Raw genomic sequence first — 21923 nt, 5'->3', positions numbered from 1 at the left:
GCTCAATCCCCAGTGTGGGGCGTGCAGAGGCAGCTGATCAATGATTCTCTCTCATCATTGATCTTTCTATCTCTCTCTCCCTCTCCCCTTTTCTCTGACATCAAAAATATGTATTTTTAGCCCTAATCAGTTCGGTTCAGTGGATAGAGCATCAGCCTGTGGACTGAAAGGTCCCAGGTTCGATTCCGGCCAAGGGCATGTACCTTGGTTGCGGGCACATCCCCAGTAGGAGGTGTGCAGGAGGCAGCTGATCGATGTTTCTCTCTCATCGATGTTTCTAACTCTCTATCCCTCTCCCTTCCTCTCTGTGAAAAATCAATAAAATATATTTAAAAATATATATATATGTATTTTTAAAGAGAAAGAAATAGGGTCTTTAAAGAGTTGTTTAAAAAAAGCCTCTTAAAAAAAAAAGAGGTGTTTAAGGTAAAAGGAAGTCATTCGAGTAGGCCCTAATCCAACATAATGGTCTCTTAATAAGAAGAGATAGGACAGACACGAAGCAGGTGAGACCATGTGAGGACATAGGAGATGATAGCTTTCTCTAAGCCATCAGTAAATGGTGGTAACATATTATAACCCATTGAATAAAACATATGTGTAGGAATATAATGGTGTAAATAAATAAATAAATGGGGAGAAGAGGAAGTTCTTCCTTACACTGGAATACCAAATAATAAAACAAAAGGAATGGCGGAGTTCGTCACCAATTGGCCACCATCAGAGTAATAACTGACTCCACCAAGAAACAAACGGTGCTAAGGTAAGTGGGTGAGAGTTTGATGAAGAATAGAATATTCACATAATATCACAGTGCCCACACAGAAAATGCTCATTAGTTACACAGGGAAAAGTGGCTTTACTGTGAGGCAGCCTGGCCAGCACCACTAACAGAGAATTGTTAGTAATGGGACAAATCACTGTCCCCCTGGCAGGATGAAATGAGAAGAACACAATATCACTTTTTATATTCTTTTTTAAAATATATTCTTATTGATTCCAGAAAGGAAGGGAGAGGGAGAGAGAGATAGAAACATCAATGATGAGAATCATTGATCGGCTGCCTCCTGCACGCCCCCCACTGGGGATTGAGCTTGAAACCCGGGCATATGACCTCGACCAGAATTGAACCTGGGACCCTTCAGCCCATAGGCCAATGCTCCATCCGCTGGGCCAAACCAGCTAGGGCTCATTTTTTTATATTCTTACCAAAGATGCATTATCTAAATCTAATCACAAGGAAACATCAGATAAACTAAACTGAAGAACTTCATACAAAGTAACTGCTTGTTATCATCAAAAGTGGCAAGGTCCTAAAACCCAAGGGGAACAGACAGAAGGGGACTAAATGCCAGGCGGGATTCTGAATGAGGGGGGCGGCTGGCAAAACGGAACAGGAGGAGACTAAGGCGGGGTCTGTACCACATTCATTTCCTGACTTTTGAGGGATGAGGGGGGCGATGGGTCAGCAACTCACTCAGATCTTCCAGAAAAACATTTCTCTATTTCCTTTTAGTGAGTTTGAAATTATTCAAAATAATGAAGAAAAGGAGGGTGGCATTAACGGCATGCCAGGTGTCGATACTTGACCTGTTTGTTGAGCTCTTCCATTTCAGAGCAGGCCTTCTCCTTGTCTCTCTTTAAAAGCTCAATTTCCTTCCTGTTGAAAAGCAAAATTAACAATATCACTTTGACCAGTGGTTTCTTACCCCCACCCCCACCCCCCCACCCCCGTCATCGCCCATGGTAACCGCAGCGCCTTGGATCTGTGGCCACATACCACTCTCACACCTGCTCTTGGCGCCCACAACCACCACTCTGTTCCTACTGTACACTACTGCCGCTGCTGATCCAAGCGGGTCCCAATCCTCAGGACCAGAGGACACTGCCAGTGTTACAGAACAAAAGCCTCTATAACAGCGGTTCTCAACCTACGGGTTGAGACCCCTTTGGGGGTTGAACGACCCTTTCACAGGGGTCGCCTAAGACCATCGGAAAACACATATATAATTACACTAGGGGCCCGGTGCACGAAATTCGTGCACTGGGTGTGTGTAGGGGGGGGGAGTGTCCCTCAGCCCAGCCTGCCCCCTCTCACATACTGGGAGCCCTCAGGCGTTGACCCCCATCACCCTCCAATCGCAGGATCGGCCCCTTGCCCAGGCCTGATGCCTCTGGCCTAGGCATCCGGCCCCAGGCAGCAGGGACCTGCAGTGGCAGCGGGGGGCGCCGCGATCGCGTGGGCTCCGCCCCTGCCCCTGCAGGACGCCTCTGGCTGAGGCATGCAGCCCAGGCAGCGGGGACCCACAGCGATTGTGGGCTTCGCTTTAGGCCCAGGCAAGGGACCCCTAGCTCCTGGGACTGCCAGCTTCGACCGTGCCCAGCTCCCATCGCTGGCTCCACCCCTACTTCCTGCTATCACTGGCCAGGGCGGCAAAGGCGCCTGATTATCCGATCATGGCTGGGGGGCAGGGCAAAGGCAGCCCCAGGGCCGCCTTTGTCCTTCCCCCCAGCTCTTAGCTCCCCCCTGGGTTTCCAATCACTGTCAGTGGCAGGGGGCTTCTTCCTGCTTTCCCTTTCACCTCCCTGCATTGTGCCTACATATGCAAATTAACCACCATCTTGTTGGCAGTTAACTGCCAATCTTAGTTGGCAGTTAATTTGCATATAGCCCTGATTAGCCAATGAAAAGGGTAGCTCGTACACCAATTACCATTTTTCTCTTTTATTAGTGTTGATATTGTTATTGTGATTAATCACTATGCTTTAATTATGTTCAATTTGTAACAATAAAAATACATCCTGCATATCAGATATTTACATTACGATTCATAACAGTAGCAAAATTACAGTTATGAAGTAGCAACGAAAATAATTTTATGGTTGGGGGTCACCACAACATGAGGAACTGTATTAAAGGGTAGTGTCACTAGGAAGGTTGAGAACCACTGATCTATAACATCCCTCAACTGCACCCATGAATCTCTCTCGGGCACCTCATGCGACTGTTCACTACCAACAGCATAAAGACACAAAGAGCCCTACATCCACTAAGGTCCGTTGTCAAAGGGGTCTGGCAGCAAATGTAGGGAAAAAATGGTTCCTGGGGTGAAAAACTCTTAGATTTCAGAACTGCTATAATGTGATCACAATCACTTGTTTGCCTACCTGGTCTGGATTCCATATCTTAATAATCATGGCAATTTAATCAAATCAGTACCACATTCTCAGCCTTTTAGAGCTGAGTTCTTCTTCAATTCCAGAGCTAAAAAAAAAAGGCCAACCCACTGTCCTTGGATAAGACAGGGCTACGGGAGTGAAAGCAGAAATCCACCAGCAGGTTTCCTGTGTCCGCCTCACCCCTAACAGACTCACTAAAATCAATAGGCAGAAATGAATCTTGGAGAAAAGCATAGCTGAAACCATTATCAGGACATGAGTGAACAGATTTCCTTGCCCAGAAAGGCCTCGGGGGCACCACTTACCCCTACAAAAGTACTTGCTGCTCCCCCGCCCTTAGCATAATGTGAACTATTTCTGCAGGGGTGAGAAGCATGGGAACACTGACTTCAGAGGTAAGCGGGCCTGTGCTGCAGCTGCTCACTGTGGTGATGACTGTGCTGCATGCTCGCACTTTCTACCCAAACTTCTGAGACCAGACTCTCAGGAAGGAAGGCAGTTGCCAGCATTTGGAAGGAGGCCTGAGCCCTCTCATGCATGTCCAGGCTGGTCAGAGGTCAGCACGGCTCGCCCACTTAGGGTTTTCTGGAATGCGGGATCGCTCTGTGAACATCTCCCACTTTCTACAGCAATACCAGCTAAGCTCATTCTACAAAGAGTAACATGTGTCATAGGCTGTAAGTTCTGAGCGAAACAGTGAGACAGGGCTCTTACCTTTGTGCATCATTTGTCCTTTCTGTAGATTCAAGCTCTTGCTGCATTCTCCCCAGCTCATTTTTCAACACTGTGTTTTCTTCAGAAAGCCTATCCAACTTAATTCTGCATGAAAGACAGAAAAGAGAAAGAAGACTGGAAACTCGGGCACTAGGTACCATATGCAGCCCACATCAGTCGGGTCTTGAAGTCGGAAGTCACTGTAGTCCTGCCGTCTACATTTCCCCTTCTCTAGATGGTGGCACAGGACATACTTTCCCTTTTCCTTTCTCGCTATCCAGTTACAACATGCTACAGTTTGCATCTCCCCAGAGAGAAGCTACAGAAAGCAAAGCTTTCTTAGCTTCCAAAATGGTCACACCACCAACAACGCACTAATATATTCAGTACCTTGGTTCCATTTACTCTGTGTTTACAGCTGACCTGCTCCTGCACCTTATACACTCTAACTGAAATGTGAGTGTCTGTGGTTGGTACCAATGCACAATATTGGGTGTGAGTCCTCGGTTACTGCAGAGGATATCTGTCCTTCCGCCAGTGAACTCCGGCATGGAGCTAAGAAACACAGGAATAAGAAGATCGAAGCACACGGGCACATTTTCCTCCTCAGGTAGAGTACCTCCCCCTACCCTGTTCTCGGAGGCCACAGCACTGGGAGGAGAAACCTAGGAAGGTGCCCACATCGATTATGGAGAGAAACCTGATATCAGGTGAATTCTTCCAGGGAGAAAAAGCAAGTATAAACAGCTACTACATGAACCAACTGTGTCTAAGGCCACCTCTGCTCTCTGATGATCTAGAGTCTCTGCTTATGTAACACCATCACTGTATGACAGATGAGCAACTTACCAGCAAATACCACAAATGAGGCGGCTAAAACCCATACTTGCTGCCCAGAGAATTTATTCCTGTTTTAAAAGCTACATTTCAAAAAAATCCTCACCTGAACACATGTCTTTTTAAAAATATGTTTTTATTGATTTTAGAGAGAGAGGAAGGGAGATGGAGAGAGAAGAAGAGAAAAACATTGATGAGAGAAACACTGACCCCCTAGTGGGGATGGAGCCCACAACCTGGGCATGCGCCCTGATCAGGAATCGAACCAGCGACTTCTTAGTGCATGGGACAATGCTCAATCCACTGAGCCACACCAGCTGGGCCAGAGACTTTATTCTTAATACATGTTGGTCTGTCTGGCATTAGCTTGTAATGTTCTCAATCTAAAAATACTCAAAGCCACATGATCTCATTAATGTGACAGTTTATGTATTATGGTCATAATATCAAGTACCTCTTTCATGGCTTCATTTTATCTCACAAGGAACTAAAGAGAAATATAAAAAAAATAGAAATCACTGGAATTTTAAAAGCAGCAAAGGTTTTCAAGCAGGGGAGTAAAAAAAAAAATGAGATCTGTGTTTTGAAACTGTCACTCTGGCTCCAGTATGGAAAACAAATTGATTCAAGGCAGGTATATGTGTGTGTGTGGGCAGGGGGGGGGGGGGGGATAAGGGAAGGGAAGCAGGGCATCTACTTCCAGCTTCCTAGATGTCAGATAAGCTGATGGTTGCCCCATCCCATCCCCCACACACTCACCAAACAAGTGGAATCTGTGTGAAGCTGGTCACACAATGTGTGACTGTTCTCTCTGAAGGTAATGGAAACCACCAAGGGCCCCCAAATAAAACAAAAACCTGGAAGCTGAAACCAAAGCTGTGAGCATTAAGTAACACAAAGATGGGGTTACCCGAGGCCAGTGCCTATGTCAGCAGCATGGAGAAACTGCACAGTGGACAAGTGCATTAAGCCAGTACCCTAGAAGGAGGTTAACGTGGTCCCAGATTAGTAGGCCCCCAATTGTGGGCAAAAGCATTATGCATTCTTCCTGCAGAAAGCACCCTCTACTACAGCTCCCAGGATTTCCAGAGATTAATATCACATAAACAGGAGCTCACAATAAAAAATCACCACAATATACATGGAAAAAAGCCACCTATGAGAGTCAGCAGGAGCAAAAACAACAGAATTAGACCCCACAGAAATCTTGGATATTGGAATCATCAGACACAAACTAAAGATAAGTATTATGGAATGTTTATATAAGTAAAAGATTGACATTTAAAAATGAACATGAATAAATTATCAAGAGAGTCCAGACAGGACCAAACAGAGTTTGTGGAAATAAAAGAAAACCACAAAATTTTTGGAAATGAAAAAAGTCAATGTTAAACACTGAATGGGTTAAATGGCAGATTAGACACAATTGAAGAAAGAATTACTAACCTTGAACACAGAGATATGAAAAAAGTACCCAGAATGTGAGAGAGAAAACAGGATGGAAGATATGAAAAAGAGTTTAAGAAATGGAAGAAAAGAGAAAAGTTCTAACATCATTTATTTAATTCAAGAGCGTGAGAGGAGAGACAATAGTTTAATAGCTGAGAGTTTTTTTAATATGTTTTTTCTTTTAACCGATTTCAGAGAGAGGAATGGAGAGGGAGAGATAGAAATATCAATGATGAGAGAAATCATTAATCAGCTGCCTCCTGCACGCCACCCACCAGGGATTGAGCCTACACCTGGGCATGTGCTCTAAACGGGAATCGAATCGTGACCTCCTGGTTCATAGGTTGACACTCAACCACTGGGCCGGGCTGAGAGTTTTTTAAGACACAAATCTATACATTTAATAGGCATAATATTTTAAGTAAGGTAAGTTAAAGGGAAACCGCATCTATTCCCTATGGCCCAACAATTCCATTCTTAGGTACATCCCAACCTACATGCTCAAAAAGACATTTACAAGAACTTTTTCAGCATTATTACTCGTGATAGATAAACACTAGAAACTACTCAAATACTCATCAATGAATACATTGTGGTTAATTCACACAACAGACTGCCATAGCAACACAAATGCACAAACTATAGGTATAAGCAAAAACCTGGATGAACCTCACAAACATATGTTGAGCCAAGAAAGACAGATACAAAAGAGTACACACTGTGTGAGTCCTTTACATAAAGTACAAAAATTGGCAAAAGTAATCTATGTGGTTAGAAGTCAGGATTTGGGGGCTCTGTTTCTTGTTCTGGTTGCTGATAACATAGATGTGTTCAATTTGTTGACAATTCTTCTCATTGTGTATTTTTTCTTGTGTATATAATAAAAATATACAACTAGCCCTGACCGGTTTGGCTCAGTGGATAGAGCATTGAGCCATGGACTGAAAGGTCCCAGGTTCAACTCCTGTCGAGGGCATGTACCTTGGTTGCAGGCTCGATCCTCAGTAGGGGGCGTGCAGGAGGCAACTGATCAATATTTCTCTCTCATCGACGTTTCTCTCTATCCCTCTCCCTTCCTCTCTGTAAAAAAATCAATAAAATTTTTTTAAAAAAATATACAACTAAATACATAAAAGAAAAACTGCAAAATATAGAGATTTTAAAAGCAGCCATCCTGGCTGGTGTGGCTCAATGATTGGGCATCAACCTATGAACCAGGAGGTCATGGTTCGATTCCCAGTCAGGGTATATGCAGGTTCCATCCCCAGCGTGGGGAGTGCAGGAGGCATCCGATCAATGATTCTCTCATCATTGATGTTTCTATCTTTTTAAAAATATATATTTTTATTGATTTTAGAGAGGAAAGGAGAGGGAGAGAGAGCTTGAAGCATCAATGATGAGAGAGAATCATTGATAGGTTGCCTCCTGCCTGCCCCTCACTAGGGCTTGAGCCCGCAACTCAAGCAAGTGCCCTTGACTGGAATCAAACCCAGGACCCCTTCAGTCTGCAGGCCGACTGAGCCAAACCAGCCAGGGCTGATGTTTCTATCTTTGTCTCCCTCTCTAAAATCAATTTTTAAAAATATCATTAAAAATAAAAGCAGCCAGAGGACTTAACTCAGATAACCTACCATAGTAGGCAGAATAACGGACTCTAAAAGATGCCCATGTCCTAGTCCCCAGAACCTGTGACTGTTGTACTACATGGCAAAGAGGAACTGATGTTGCTAATTAGCTGACTTAGGGAGAGTATCCTGAGAGATCCAGGTGGGCCCAATGTAATCACAGGGTCCTTAAATGTGGAAGAGGGAAGCATAAGAGTCAGTGCCAGGCCCTGGCCAGTGTTCTCAATGGTTAGAGCATCGCCCCACATACCAGAGAGTCAGAGATTCCACTCCCAGTCAGGGACATGTGCCTGGGTTGCAGGTTCGATCCCCGGTCTCAGTTGGGGTGTGTGCAGGAGGCAACCAATCGCTGTGTCTTTCTCACATCCATGTTTCTCTCTCTCTCTCTTTCTCTCTCTCCCCTCCCTCTCTCCTTTCCACTCTCTGAAAAAGCAGTGGAAAAAATGTCCTTGGGTGAGGATTAACAAGAGTCAGTGTCAGAGGAGGACCTGACCAGTCATTGCTGGCTTTAAAGATGGAAGGGGTCAGAAACCACAGAATGAGAAAATGAGAGCAGTAACTGAAAAAGGGCAAGAAAAGAGATTCTGAAACTGTGACATCATAGACCAGGGGTGGGCAAACTTTTTGACTCGAGGGCCACAATGGGTTCTTAAACTGGACCGGAGGGCCGGAACAAAAGCATGGATGGAGTGTTTGTGTGAACTAATATAAATTCAAAGTAAACATCATTACATAAAAGGGTACGGTCTTTTTTTTTTTTTTAGTTTTATTCATTTCTAACGGCCGGATCCGGCAGCGGGCCGTAGTTTGCCCATGGCTGTCATAGACTGTGTTGTTTTAAGCCACTAGCTTTGTGGTGATGTGTTACAGCAGCAATCGGAAGCTAATACATTTACAAAGGGACAACAATTAGACACAGCACAAACTATTCAATGCCAACAAAGGAATCTCGAAGATACTGAACATGTACAGCAGACAGCTCTTGAACTGTTAACCTAGATTTGTATCCCTAGGAATACTCTCTTTCAAAAATAGACACATATTTGAGACACATTCAGACAGACAAAAACTGAGGGAATTTATTCGCAGGAGAGTCTCACTAAAAGAACTTTTCCACAGGCTGCACATCAGAAAGAAAGAACATGGTCCTCTAAGGAAGGCATGAGATACAGGAAGAAACAGGAGCCTCCACGGACCAGCTGAGGAGGATGCAATATCCGCAAGCAGTAATCTCACCTAATACAGTCCATCTGAACCGAGCCATGAGGAAAACAGGCACCCAGACTGAGGGTCATTCTGCAACACACCTGGTGTTGAGTCTTTTAAAATGTTAGTGTTCAAATGCCTAGAAAATACATGATCTACCCAGACTGACTCATGAAAAAAACAGAAAATCTGAAAGACCTACAACTAACTATTAAGGAGGTTTAATTATCATCAAACACCTCGGAACAAGGGAAAGCCCAGGAAGCAGATGGATTCTCTGGTGGATTTCACCAAACTTTGAAAGAATTAATAGCAACCCTTCTCAAACTCCTCCCAAACACTGAAGAGGAGGAACTACGTCCCGGCTCATTCTACGAGGCCAGCATTATTCTAATACCAAAGCCAGACAAAGACACTCGAGCAAAACTACAGACCAACATTTCTTATCAATATTGCTGATAAAACCCTCTCAATACAACACTAGCAAAAATTACTGTTTAATAGGCACAGAGTTTTTGTTTGGGATGATGGAAGTTTTGGAACTGCATAGTGGTAGCAATTGTGCAACACTGTGAATGTTTAACGCCACTGATTTATACACTTAAAATGATCAATTTTTGCGGACAAAAATTAACTTATAAACTAATACTCTCTTAGATGAAAGGAAATTAAAGAGATATGATAACTAAATGCATAGTAGAATCCTTGATTGGATCTGGAGTGTACAAACAATAAAGAACATATTGAGCCCTAGCCGATTTGGCTTAGTGGAAAAGAGCGGACTGAAGGGTTCTGGGTTCGATTCTGGTCAAGGGTACATGTCCGGGTTGTGGCTCAATCCCCAGTAGGGGGCATGCAGGAGGCAGCTGATCAATGATTCTTTCTCATCATTGATGTTTCTATCTCTCTCTCCCTTCCTCTCTGAAATCAATAAAAATATATTTTTTAAAAAGTTTTTTTTTAAAAGAACATATTGAAACAATTAGGGATAACTGAACATGGAGTGTAAATTAAAAATAGCATTGAATTTATGTTAAATTTCCCATATCTGATCATGATATTGTGGATATATAGGAGAATGTCCTTGTTCTTACAAAATAGCATGCTGAAGTATTTAGCAATAAAGTGTCTGCAATAATGTCTGCAATTATCTCAAATTCATAAAAAATAAAAAGGGTGTGCATATGATGTGCAGTGCAAAAGAGACAGAGACGGAGAGAGGGGGTGGGAAGGGGCGACGACCATCCCTGCTGTTCTCTAAACTGCTGGCAGAGATTCTTTCACGACCCAAATCTGGTCATGTCACTCTATAGACAGTGGTTCTCCACCTTGGCTGCACGTTAGAATCACCTGGGAATCTTGTTAAAATCCTGATTTCTGGGCCTCATCCTCCGGAAATTCTGTTTCTTTGTTACTAATGTTGTGGCCTCACCCCATAACAAAGACAGTGGCTATAAGACCACACACTGGAGTTGTGGCCAAGGGCCCACTGGCTGGGGGCAGACCTGCCCCCACAGAGCAGGAGCCGAGGCTGGGGCCCAGCCTCGGGATAGAGGATGCTGGTGGTCTCCTGCTGGGGGTGCCTGCGCCCTTGGCTCTCAGTGGCTGCTGACACAGGTGTCCCTTCCTCCTACAGCAACCTTCTCCAAAAGACACCAGCCCCTCGGTTTTGGGATCCGCCCCCGTCACTTCACCCAACCACCCTCTACAGTGGACAGTACCAAAGGCTCCTCATAAGTAATGGATTCCCACCCCCTTTCTTCTCCCTTCCTGGTGGCATTTCCTGGGAGTTCTTTAATTGCTCTGTGACCCATTTCCAACCTCCCTGCCCATATCCCATCCACCCATAACCCATCGATTCAGTCTCCAGCTTCTGCCAGTCAACGTCCCGCACCTCTGCGGCCATCACTATGGCCCAGCCACCGTCACCTCCTGCCTCGGCAGCTGCAGCAGCCACCTCCTCGGCCCTCTCATCCACTGCTGTGCCCAGTCCAGCCCCCAGCAGCTTGCTCTTAGGAAGCCCTCCCATTCCCATTAGAGCAGGCAACTGCCCACCTTCCCCTCGAACAGACTGTCTCCTCACACTGCAGATCCCTCTAACCCAGCGGTTCTCAACCTGTGGGTCGCCAACCTGTGGGTCGCGACCCCTTTGGGGGCTGAATGACCCTTTCACAGGGGTCGCCTAAGACCATCGGAAAACACATGTATAATTACACATTGTTTTTGTGATTAATCACTATGCTTTAATTATGTTCAATTTGTAACAATGAAAATACATCCTGCCTATCAGATATTTACATGACGATTCATAACAGTAGCAACATTACAGTTATGGAGTAGCAACGAAAACAATTTTATGGTTGGGGGTCACAGCAATATGAGGAACTGTATTAAAGGTCTGCGGCATTAGGAAGGTTGAGAACCACTGCTCTAACCTGAGACAAGCCTCTTTCCCTGTCAGCCACACAGTAGGTCTCCTCGGCCTGATGGGGGCTGGCCCTGTGCCATGTGGTCTTCCCAGACCTGAACCCCAGCCTCGCAGGAAACTCACAGCTTGAATTTGGGTTGATTCTTTCTATATATTCTCTTAGGATTTCACCACACCTGCATGTGTCCCTGAAAAAATGGACCTGGTTTGAGTGGCATGGCCTTTGTTTCCTCATCCTTTGAAGGATGACACATTTCCTTTTAACACAGGGACATGCAGGAAGCGTGGTGCTTCGCAGTGGGATGAAAACTCCAAACATCTGTTTTGCTCCCAACTGCAACCCTAACTGTGCTGGCAGATAGCAGGTGCCCCGAAACACTGTTAAACAAGTGGAGACCCTGCTGAGATGAACTGTGACCAGCTGTGGGGCCGACAGGCCACGGAATGCGCATGTCAGGGAAGCAGGAGGAGAACAGGGCAGCCTGCCAGGACTTGTCAGTGAGTGGCGGACCACTGGGGGCTGGGGTGGAGAATTCGAATAGCACAAGTCTGGGCCCTCGTGTCTGTCCACGGAGAAGCATTTGAAAGGGACGACAGAGTGGGACTCCAGGCGCTGGGCTGCTCTGTGCCCAAGTCCCTGGTATGCGGCTGTGGACTCACGCATGGAGCAGGTCCCCAAGGTGCTCGCGCTGGGCCCATGACTGGCCTGTTTATAGGGGACTTGCTATGGAACAGCCGCAATGGTAAGCTCATGTTCACACATTCATCTCATGCTTCTTGCCCCTGCTTTTTTGTTGTTGTTGTTAATTCTCACTCAAGGATTTTTTTCCCATTGCTTTTCAGAGAGAGAGAGTGAACGGGAGGGAAGGAGAGAGAGGACGAGAGGAACATTGATGTGAGAGAGACACATCAATTGGTTGCCTCCCTCACACACCCCGATCAGGGATGGGGAGTGAACCCACAACCCAGGTACATGCCCTTGACTGGGAATCAAACCTGTGTCTCTTCCATGCCCAGGTCTACGCTCTAACCCCTGAGCAACACCGGCCAGGGCTCCATGCCCTTTTTGAGGTACAGCACCACCTCTCTATGGATAAGGAAACTTGGAAGTCAGGCCCCCACAAACAAGGTCCCACATTGTTCAGGAACACCCACCTAAGAGGCAGGAGCATGAAGCAATGCCTAGAGGGCAGTGAACAGCCCCTTCAGGACAGGCACCTCCCAGAGGAGGGAGTGCCCAGGGACCTCTAGCACGCTAATATTTTCTTTGTTAAGCTGGGTGGTGTACTGACATTTATTCTTTTAGGTTTCTCATAAATCCTACATTACCTTTTATTTTTTTCAATAAAGCAACTTGTCCATGGTCCCAGCTAGAGGAGCTGGCGCCTGAGCTGGAATGCAGGTCTCCCCACACGCCTGTGATCACGCTCAGACAGCCCGCGTCTGCTGTGAACCAGGATCACCCGCTTGGACAAATGACACAGGACCCCAGGCAGCTTCCATCTCCACATGAAGCAGGCACCTCCCAGGTGGGACCCAATGGCTCTGCATGCGGAGCAGTGACCATGTCACTCAGTCGCTGTGGCATGCAAGTGCCCACACCTCCCAGGGCAGCCCTGTCTCCCGAGGAGCAAGAAGAGCACCTGGAGCCGTGCTCTGCAGCATCGGGAAAGACCTAGAACTCCAGGCTTCTGAGAAAGAGCATGTGCCGGCCTGAGTCCCTCAGGGGAGCCTGGAGGAGGACCTGGCTGCACACCTGGGCTCTCTGTACCTTGCCAACAGACGGACATCTCCAGGCCACTTCCCCACCCTGGGGTGCCCTTGAAGGCACCGGCTGCAGCAGTCTCAGGGCCTGTTGGGGCACCGTGCCCAGCCCTGTCGCTGCAAGCCCACACACAGCAGCAGAGGGGCACTTTCCTTAATGGACGGCCTCCTCTGCTGCTGCCCCAACAGCACAGAAACCTGCCGTTCAAGGACAATGCCTGGTACACACACTGGTGGGCGCAGTGGTGCATCCTACTTAGTCACATGGAAGAGGGCGCAGGTGACCAAGGGGCTCCGGGCACAGTGTCTTGTCTTGTGACACCACCAAGAACTTCCTAAGGACAAGGGCAGAGGACACCAGAGCCAGCTGAGATAGCCCTCTGCCCCCTCCTGGGAGCCTGGTGACCTGGGGGTGACTGAGGTCGAGTTCGGGCTTAGGACCTCTGTACAAGCACCTCGTCAGCAGCTGCGAGCTGGTCGGTGGCGGGGGGAAGGCACATGTGCAGTTAGTGAGAGGTTAGAGGGTGTAACTTGCATTCTGAAAATGGGAGACACCACACCTGTTTTCTCTTGAATCTGCTTTTTTCTCAAGAGCCCAAATAACATCTTCCAGGTCCGGAAGTTTGGTTTTCATGTCATTCTTCTCTCTTTCAGGGCCACTTCAGCCTCTGCCTCCCCCAGGGCATCGAGCTCTTCCTGCCCAGCCACCCGGGGGCCAGTGAGCCTGGGTGGGCTTGAGGTGCCCCTCCTGGCCTTTCCCCACTGTGCTGCAGCCCCACTCCAGGGTGGTCTCACCGCACTAGGCCTGCCCCACGGTCCCAGCAGGGGTTGGCTCCCTGCTCAGGTTCCCAGCTTGCTCCTTGACAACAGCGCACTGCCTCTTAGTGTCCCCCTAGCCTACCCTCTGGGACTCAGTCTACCCTCTTTCCCTGGGTTTCAGGTTGGCTCAGGCCGGCTGGGCCATCAGAAGGCACTAGGTCCTCGGGGACCCCTCGCCTGTGGTAGCAGAAGCCACCTTCTGGGGTTGAGCACACTCCAACTGCACTCTCTGAGGCTGACACTCTTTGAGGGTATTCTGGTGTCAGGGCAGGGGCTGGGCTCTGCCTGGGGCCACCATGGCTAGGCTGCTCCCTCCTGCCTGCACCGAGGATCATGGGATCACCTGTCCCCTCCTGCTCACCACCTCACACTGCTGGCCCAGCCTTCAAGAAGGCCCACAGCCTCTCTGCTTCCAGGCAAGGCTTTCCACCTGCTTCCTAAAGGTGAGCTCCACCCTCACGGACAAAAGACTTGCAGAGCTGTGCCTGCTCTTCCCTCATCCACACCTGCAGCTGAGTGGCTGCTGTGTACAGCGTGTGAGGATCTCCCTTTCCCTTTCTTCCCTTTGCTCCTTCTCCGTGTCAAGCTGCTGTCATCTCTCTCACGTGCAGCAGATGTTTCTGCAGCATCTCTTCCTTCTGCTCATGTTGTGTGAATAAGTTCTTACAGTGGGAGGCCAGCTGGGCTTCCATCCTTGTGAGCTTTGGGTTCAGCTCAACTTTGGCCTCTTTTCTATAGAAACAGGAGTCACAGGCCCTGCAGCTGCAGCTCTAAGCCCCAGAACTTCCAATCTAGTTAGAAAGACTACAGGCTTTTCTTCTTCTAGCCTCAGGCCTCCTCTCTGCTTGGCTGGCTTTATCCCCTCTCACTCCCAGGGCTCCTGGGCTCCCCAGGCCCTAGGACTCTCTTAGAGAGGCCGCAGGACTCTCTCTCACTATGGTTGGGTTCCACATGCAGAAGCTAACACAGGGGGGAGAAACCAAGATGGCGGCATATGTTAACGCCAGAGATTGCTGCCTCGAACAACCACTTCAAAAAACAACTAAAAGACGGAACGGACATCATCCAGAACCACAGGAAGGCTGGCTGAGTGGAAATTCTATAACTAGGAGGAAAGAGAATATCATACCCAGACTCAGAGGAGGCCCACTGCTGAAGTGAAATACTAAGGTGCAGAGTGCACGCGGAGTGGGCTGGAGGCGGAGGGCGTGGTTGTTGTTTTCAATCGGGAGGGAGTTTCAGACTCTGAGCTCCAGATCCAGGTGAGTCTCTAGGGACCCAGACTCAAACGGGAGAAGCGGGACTGTCTGGTTTCGGTTGGAACTCGAAGGCAGCTTTCTCTCCGAGGTTTGCAGCGGTTGCTGGGACTCTGTGAGGCAGAGCCCCTAGGGACGGAACTGAGAGCAGCCATAACTGCTTGATCCGGACCGCCCTGTAGATTCCCGGGGACCCGCCCCGCCCAAGCCCTGTGCAGAGCCATTTGCCGGATAGCCTCAGGCAAACGCTAGATTAGCACCGCCCTAGAGATCCAGCACAGAAGCTCTCCCACTGCAGACACAGCTGACTCTCATAGCCAGTTAGCCTGGAGGTCAAATCACCCCCCCCCACCCCCCCCCCGGTATTGCCGACAACAATCAAGGCTTAACTACAACAAGACTGCGCACAAAGACCACTAGGGGGTGCACCAAGAAAGCATAAAAAATGCGGAGACAAAGAAACAGGACAAAACTGTCAATGGAGGATATTGAGTTCAGAACCACACTTTTAAGGTCTCTTAAGAACTGTCTAGAAGCCGCCGATAAATGTAGTGAGATCCTCAAGAAATCTAATGAGACCCTCGATGTTATGATAAAGAACCAACTAGAAATTAAGCATACACGGACTGAAATAACGAATACTATACAGACTCCCAACAGCAGACCAGAGGAGCGCAAGAATCAAGTCAAAGATTCGAAATGCAAAGAAGCAAAAAACACCCAACTGGAAAAGCAAAATAAAAAAGAAAAATCCGAAAATTCGAAGATAGTGTAAGGAGCCTCTGGGACAGCTTCAAGCGTACCAACATCAGAATCATAGGGGTGCCAGAAGAAGAGAGAGAGCAAGATATTGAAAACCTATTTGAAGAAATAATGACAGAAAACTTCCCCCACCTGGTGAAAGAAATAGACTTACAAGTCCAGGAAGCACATAGAACCCCAAACAAAAGGAATCCAAAGAGGACCACACCAAGACACATCATAATTAAAATGCCAAGAGCAAAAGACAAAGAGAGAATCTTAAAAGCAGCAAGAGAAAGAAACTCAATTACCTACAAGGGAATACCCATACGACTGTCAGCTGATTTCTCAACAGAAACTTTGCAGGCCAGAAGGGAGTGGCAAGAAATATTCAAAGTGATGAATACCAAGAACCTACAACCAAGATTACTTTATCCAGCAAAGCTATCATTCAGAATTGAAGGTCAGATAAAGAGCTTCACAGATAAGGAAAAGCTAAAGGAGTTCATCACCACCAAACCAGTATTATATGAAATGCTGAAAGGTATCCTTTAAGAAGAGGAAGAAGAAGAAAAAGGTAAAGATACAAATTATGAACAACAAACATGCATCTATCAACAAGTGAATCTAAGAATCAAGTGAATAAATAATCTGGTGATCATAATAGAATCAGGGACATAGAAAGGGAATGGACTGGCTATTCTTGGGGGGGAAAGGGGTGTGGGAGATGTGGGAAGAGACTGGACAAATATCATGCACCTATGGATGAGGACAGTGGGTGGGGAGTGAGGGCGGAGGGTGGGGCAGGAACTGGGAGGAGGGGAGTTATGGGGGGGAAAAAGAGGAACAAATGTAATAATCTGAACAATAAAGATTTAATTAAAAAAAAAGAAAAAAAAAAGAAGCTAACACAGATGCCATTCACCATGTGACTGATGAATGCAAGTTGATTAAAAATGAACAATTAAAATTCAGTCCCTTAGTTGCCCGGCCACATATTCATGCTCAGCAGCATGTGAGGCTGGCGGCGGCCTTCGCACCCAGCAGACACAGGGATGTCCCTCGTCGCAGGAAGTTGCGGACAGCCGGGCCTGGTCTTAGTCAGCTGAATGAAACTCACCCAGAGTCAAAACTGCCCTGGAAAACTCTGTCAGGGGCTGAGCCTGAGGCCTTGGCAGCTGGGAGAACTGAGTCGAAGCCGAGGGGAGGGCCACATGAGGGCACCAGGCCTGGGGCAGGTGTGCTCTCTGCTTCTGCCAATGAAGGCCTGAGCCAGACGGACGGTGAGCAGTAGGAGCTCCTCCCAACAAAGGCATCTCAGGCTCGAGATGGGAAGGATGGGCAGGAGGGCACCGCCCTGCCCTGATCCTCTGCTGCCTGGTGGGGTCTGGAGGGAGCTTTGGTCCCGTATCACACAGTTCTTGGGTTTCAGAGAAAATAACAAAGCTCAGGGGAAGCACGTGACTTAAAAATGACTTATCAACCCGGCTGGTATGGCTCATGCACCAAGAGTTCACCAGTTCGATTCCTGGTCAGGGCACATGCTCAGGTTGCTGGCTCAATCCCCAATAGGGGGCATGCAGGAGGCAGCTGATCAGCGATTCTCTCTCATCATTGATATTTGCTCCATCTCCCTTCCTCTCTCTCTAAAAAATCAATAAAACATTTTTTATAAAAAGACTTATCCCCTCCAGAAGTGTCAGCCAGTCCCTGCAGGCCTGAGGGTGTCATCTGGAGTGGAGGGAGGAAGGGAGCACAGGCGCACCCTGACCAGCACCTCCCCCCTCACCCAGTGGGAGGCAGGAACCCCACAGGAAGGGCCCTGACACCTGCACTCAGTGTGCTGACTGGGGGCATGTCCACTTGGCAACAACATCGGCACCCGAACAGGTCCACCAGAGCCCCCCACGAGGGCAGGTGTGTGGTGGGCACCTTCTCCATGAGTCGTCCGCTCAGCTCTACGCCAACATGTATGGGGTGTGGCCATCCTCCCCTGAGCTGGGAGGATCTAAGACTCCACACGGGACAGGGAGGGATGGCTGACCAGCACTGAGCCTGCAATAACTAGTTACTACTAGTTACACTGTAACACAAAGACCACATTCCAGTTTTCCAAATAAGCCTTTTCTCCCCTGTGCTCATATATTTTAGCCTTTTCAAGAATCTCACTAACCCAAAGTAATGGTTCTTCCCATTGTTTTAGGGCTTTTAGATCTCTTATCCATCTCCCCGTGTGCTACACCACCATGTCCTAGGAAATTAAAACAAGATATTAAATGATGAAGAACATACTGCCTTTGCTATATCAGACAAGTCTGAGGCAGGAGGTGAAAAACACTGAGATAAAATTCTACAAGGCAGACTGTTTCATGGCCTAAGCTCTGGTTAATACACGTCAAATCTGGAGTAAAAATCCTTATACGATGACCTGATCTGCCAGTGCACACCCATCTGCCCTGAGAAGAACCACCTGGTTTACAGGTCCTGCCCTTCTGCACAGTGTGCACAACCCAATTTCACATTTTGGTTCTTGGCAAGAAACCCCAGACATGAAATCCTGCAGGGACAGGGAGCTGGACCTGAACTGCTGCAGCTCCTGCTGATGCCTCTGGCGCAGCTCCGCCTCCAGCTGCTCCTTCTCCCGGGCCAGCTGCTGCGCCAGGCCAGACAGCGCCTGCGCGTAGCACTGCTCCATCTCCGCCCTCTTCAGCTCGAACGTCCTCTCCAGCTCAGGGCCCTGGCTTGCACTCTGCAGCTGGTCCTGCAGGACTTGGATGACCTCCTGAGATTTCACATGGAGCTTCTCCAGGTTGGCTTTCTGGTCCTCCAGCACACTGACCTCACGCTGGAAAGCCTGCTCCATGTCTTTTCTCTTATTTGCAAAGTCCTTTTTCATCATCTCAATTTCTCTTTCATAGCAGCTTACCTGAGAGGAGAAATATGAGCAATGTCAACCAGGAGGTCCCCAAAATGACTCACTGACAATACAACACAGAAGTATGAGGCTGCCAAGTGGCACCGAGAGCAGAGAGCCTAGACCTGCTGAGGCGCAGGGGACAGCCACGCCAGCAATGCCTACGGCTCCCCACGGGCCCAGGTAGCGACAGGCTTTATTTTCCCTGGTAACCTTCACCAGCCCCACGAAGCAGATCCAGCAGGTGGGGATGGGAGGCTGGAGGCAGCTGGGCAGGTGCCTGATCGGGAAGCACGAGGAGGGCTGAGGGTGTGACAACACAGAGAACAGGGAGCCTTCATGAGGTTGGCAGGGCAGTTCTGAACTCCTTGGTGGCTCCAATGGGAAGGAATACTATCCAGCCATGGGCAAGGCTACTACAGCAACTACCAGCTAATACCTTCAGGGAACCCACAGGCATCACTGCAAGACAGAGGTGGCCCTGCCTTGCTGCTACTCAAACTCAGACATCTGACCCCTGATAACAAGTCATGGACACCGACCCTTAGCAAAACCCACAACAATCTAATAACAGAGCAGCAGGCCTGGCCATCTGAGAAGACAGAGCTGGCAGGCCACGAGGCCATGAAGTACCCCACCAAGGGTAAGTCCCAGGGTTATTTCAGTGTAGAACAAAGCCAGGAGCTGTGATTCCCCAAAGACAGAGCAAGCAGGGAGGTCGGGCCTCAGCAGTGCCTTGTGACACTCCAGACACACATAACCCCATTCCCTCCCACTATTACTTATTCCTTATGTCCCAACTCCCTCCAAAGAGGGCTTGAGGTTGAATGTCGATTTTATTTCCTTTTCCCCGCACTTTCCTCCCCTGAGCAGGCTTACTCTGGAGCAGGGGGGCCGGGCGGACGTGTGCAGGTAGCACAGTGAGCAAAGCTTTCAGCATGCAGCAGGAATTACCCAAACCTCCCTGCGGCCTCCCCACCCCTCCTGACCTTGGTCTCCAGCTGGATCCTGAGGTCTTGGTAATGTTCCTTCACCTGCTCCATCATTATCTCCGTTTCTAGACTCACGGGAGTGGAATCGCCCAGGAAGGAGATGATGCCTGCAAACAAGGCCATTTCTGTTTATGTTCTGCTCGGGCGCCCTGGATCTGGTCCACACCCTCCCATCCGGCATTTGGACGGCACTGAGCATTCCCCCGGATTTCCTCCACCACCCAGGACAGCGCACAGCCTTCCACGGGCACCTTCTGCTGGCGGTGAGGGGAGGCCCTTGTGGGTTTCTACAAATGGTCTGTTCTGCTCCATTCTCAAAGTTGGAGCTCTGAGAAATCAACATTTTTTTTTTATTTTATTGATTTTTTACAGAGAGGAAGGGAGAGAGATAGAGAGTTAGAAACATCGATGAGAGAGAAACATCGATCAGCTGCCTCCTGCACATCTCCCACTGGGGATGTGCCCGCAACCCAGGTACATGCCCCTGACCGGAATCGAACCCGGGACCTTTCAGTCCGCAGGCCGACGCTCTATCCACTGAGCCAAACCGGTTTCGGCAGAAATCAACATTTTGAGTCTTTGCCAGAACACAGATTACTCCAAGATATAACTAGGAGACTCCCTACAAGATTTGTCAGGCCCTTTCATTCCCGAAAAGATGCTGCACATGGTACAGGTGTTGCACCCTAATTGTGTTCCCTGACCCAGGTACACAGAAAACCTGCGAAGACAGAAAAAAAGTGTGACCTGGAGCACAGACAAACCTCTGTGACAGTCAGTGCTTTATGAGGCATGTACACCACACATGCCCCACATACAGGTCATGTGGGGTTTCAGCAAATAAGTCAGGAATGGAGTGAAATGCTTGTGGAGTCAAGGTTCTGCGAGATCACAGGAAGCGACATTTTCTTTTCTTCTTTTGTTAAGTATATATTTATTAATTTCAGAGAGAAAGGGAGAGGGAGAGAGAGATAGAAACATCAATGATGAGAGAGAATCACTGATAGGCTGCCTCCTGCACGCCCCTACTGGAGATCAAGCCCGCAACCTGAGCATGTGCTGAACCAGAGACCCTTAGGTCCAAAGGCCGACACTCTATCCACTGAGTCAAACCAGCTAGGGCGGGAAGCAACATTTTCTTCCAGAACATCCTCCTCACTGACAATGTCAGACATCTGGGCAGCTCATTTAAATGGTGTAGGTCAGGGGCGGGCAAACTGTTTGACTCGAGGGCCACAATGGGTTCTTAAACTGGACCGGAGGGCCGGAACAAAAGCATGGATGGAGTGTTTGTGTGAACTAATATAAATTCAAAGTAAACATCATTACATAAAAGAGTACAGTCTTTTTTTTTTTTAGTTTTATTCATTTCAAACGGGCCGGATCCGGCCTGCAGGCCGTAGTTTGCCCACGGCTGGTGTAGGCCCACAAGTTCTGCCAGCTCTCCAGGGTACCAGGCATTCCAAACATTGTGTATGTGGGGGATACACCACAGGGTTCCCTCAGAATGTGGGAGTTGGCCAGTGCCAGGGTTTCATCTGTGCTGGTCCAGGGGTCAGAAAATCAAGAGGAAAAGACATATTCCCTAATCTCACCATCTCCCATTTCCCAAATCATTTTCCATGAAAAAAAACTGACAGACTCAGAGACATGGGCTGGAAAGCCAAGATAAGCACCCCAGGAAAGAAGGCAATTCAATGCCCTGACAGTCAGAAGCTGCCATCTGGGTCTGACCAATGGGCACAGGTAAATGGGCACCACCAGGAGCTGCTCCAGCTGAATGCCCTGAATGCCTGGCCACCATAACCCACATGGCCTCCTCTCTGTAACGCCGCCATTGTGACTGTCCCCTACGGCAGCAGCCAGACCCCTCCTCCCTTGAGGAGGCTGATGGAACCTCTACAATCGGATGCAGGGGTGAAGGGGAAGGAAAAGGCCCCAGCTGGAGATTGTTTTAGTTTTATCAGTGACACACAAAGTGGGGGACTGCTTAGAGTG

General features: G+C 48.3%; 1 protein-coding gene across 1 annotated transcript in view; it reads right to left on the bottom strand.

The window, feature by feature from the left end:
- NINL (ninein like) overlaps positions 1–21923 on the bottom strand; it is a 105971-nt gene that overhangs the window by 13679 nt on the left and 70369 nt on the right. Inside the window, exons 15-18 of the mRNA XM_059705365.1 lie at positions 19923–20032; positions 18599–18945; positions 3895–3999; positions 1591–1660 (exon numbers count right to left, since the gene is read on the bottom strand). Coding sequence (XP_059561348.1) covers positions 1591–1660; positions 3895–3999; positions 18599–18945; positions 19923–20032 — 632 coding nt within the window. The remainder of the gene's footprint in view (positions 1–1590; positions 1661–3894; positions 4000–18598; positions 18946–19922; positions 20033–21923) is intronic.

Source organism: Myotis daubentonii, chromosome 8, assembly GCF_963259705.1.
Source record: "Myotis daubentonii chromosome 8, mMyoDau2.1, whole genome shotgun sequence".
In the NCBI taxonomy this organism is placed as follows: domain Eukaryota; kingdom Metazoa; phylum Chordata; class Mammalia; order Chiroptera; family Vespertilionidae; genus Myotis; species Myotis daubentonii.
This window is presented reverse-complemented; position numbering and strand designations above follow the sequence as displayed.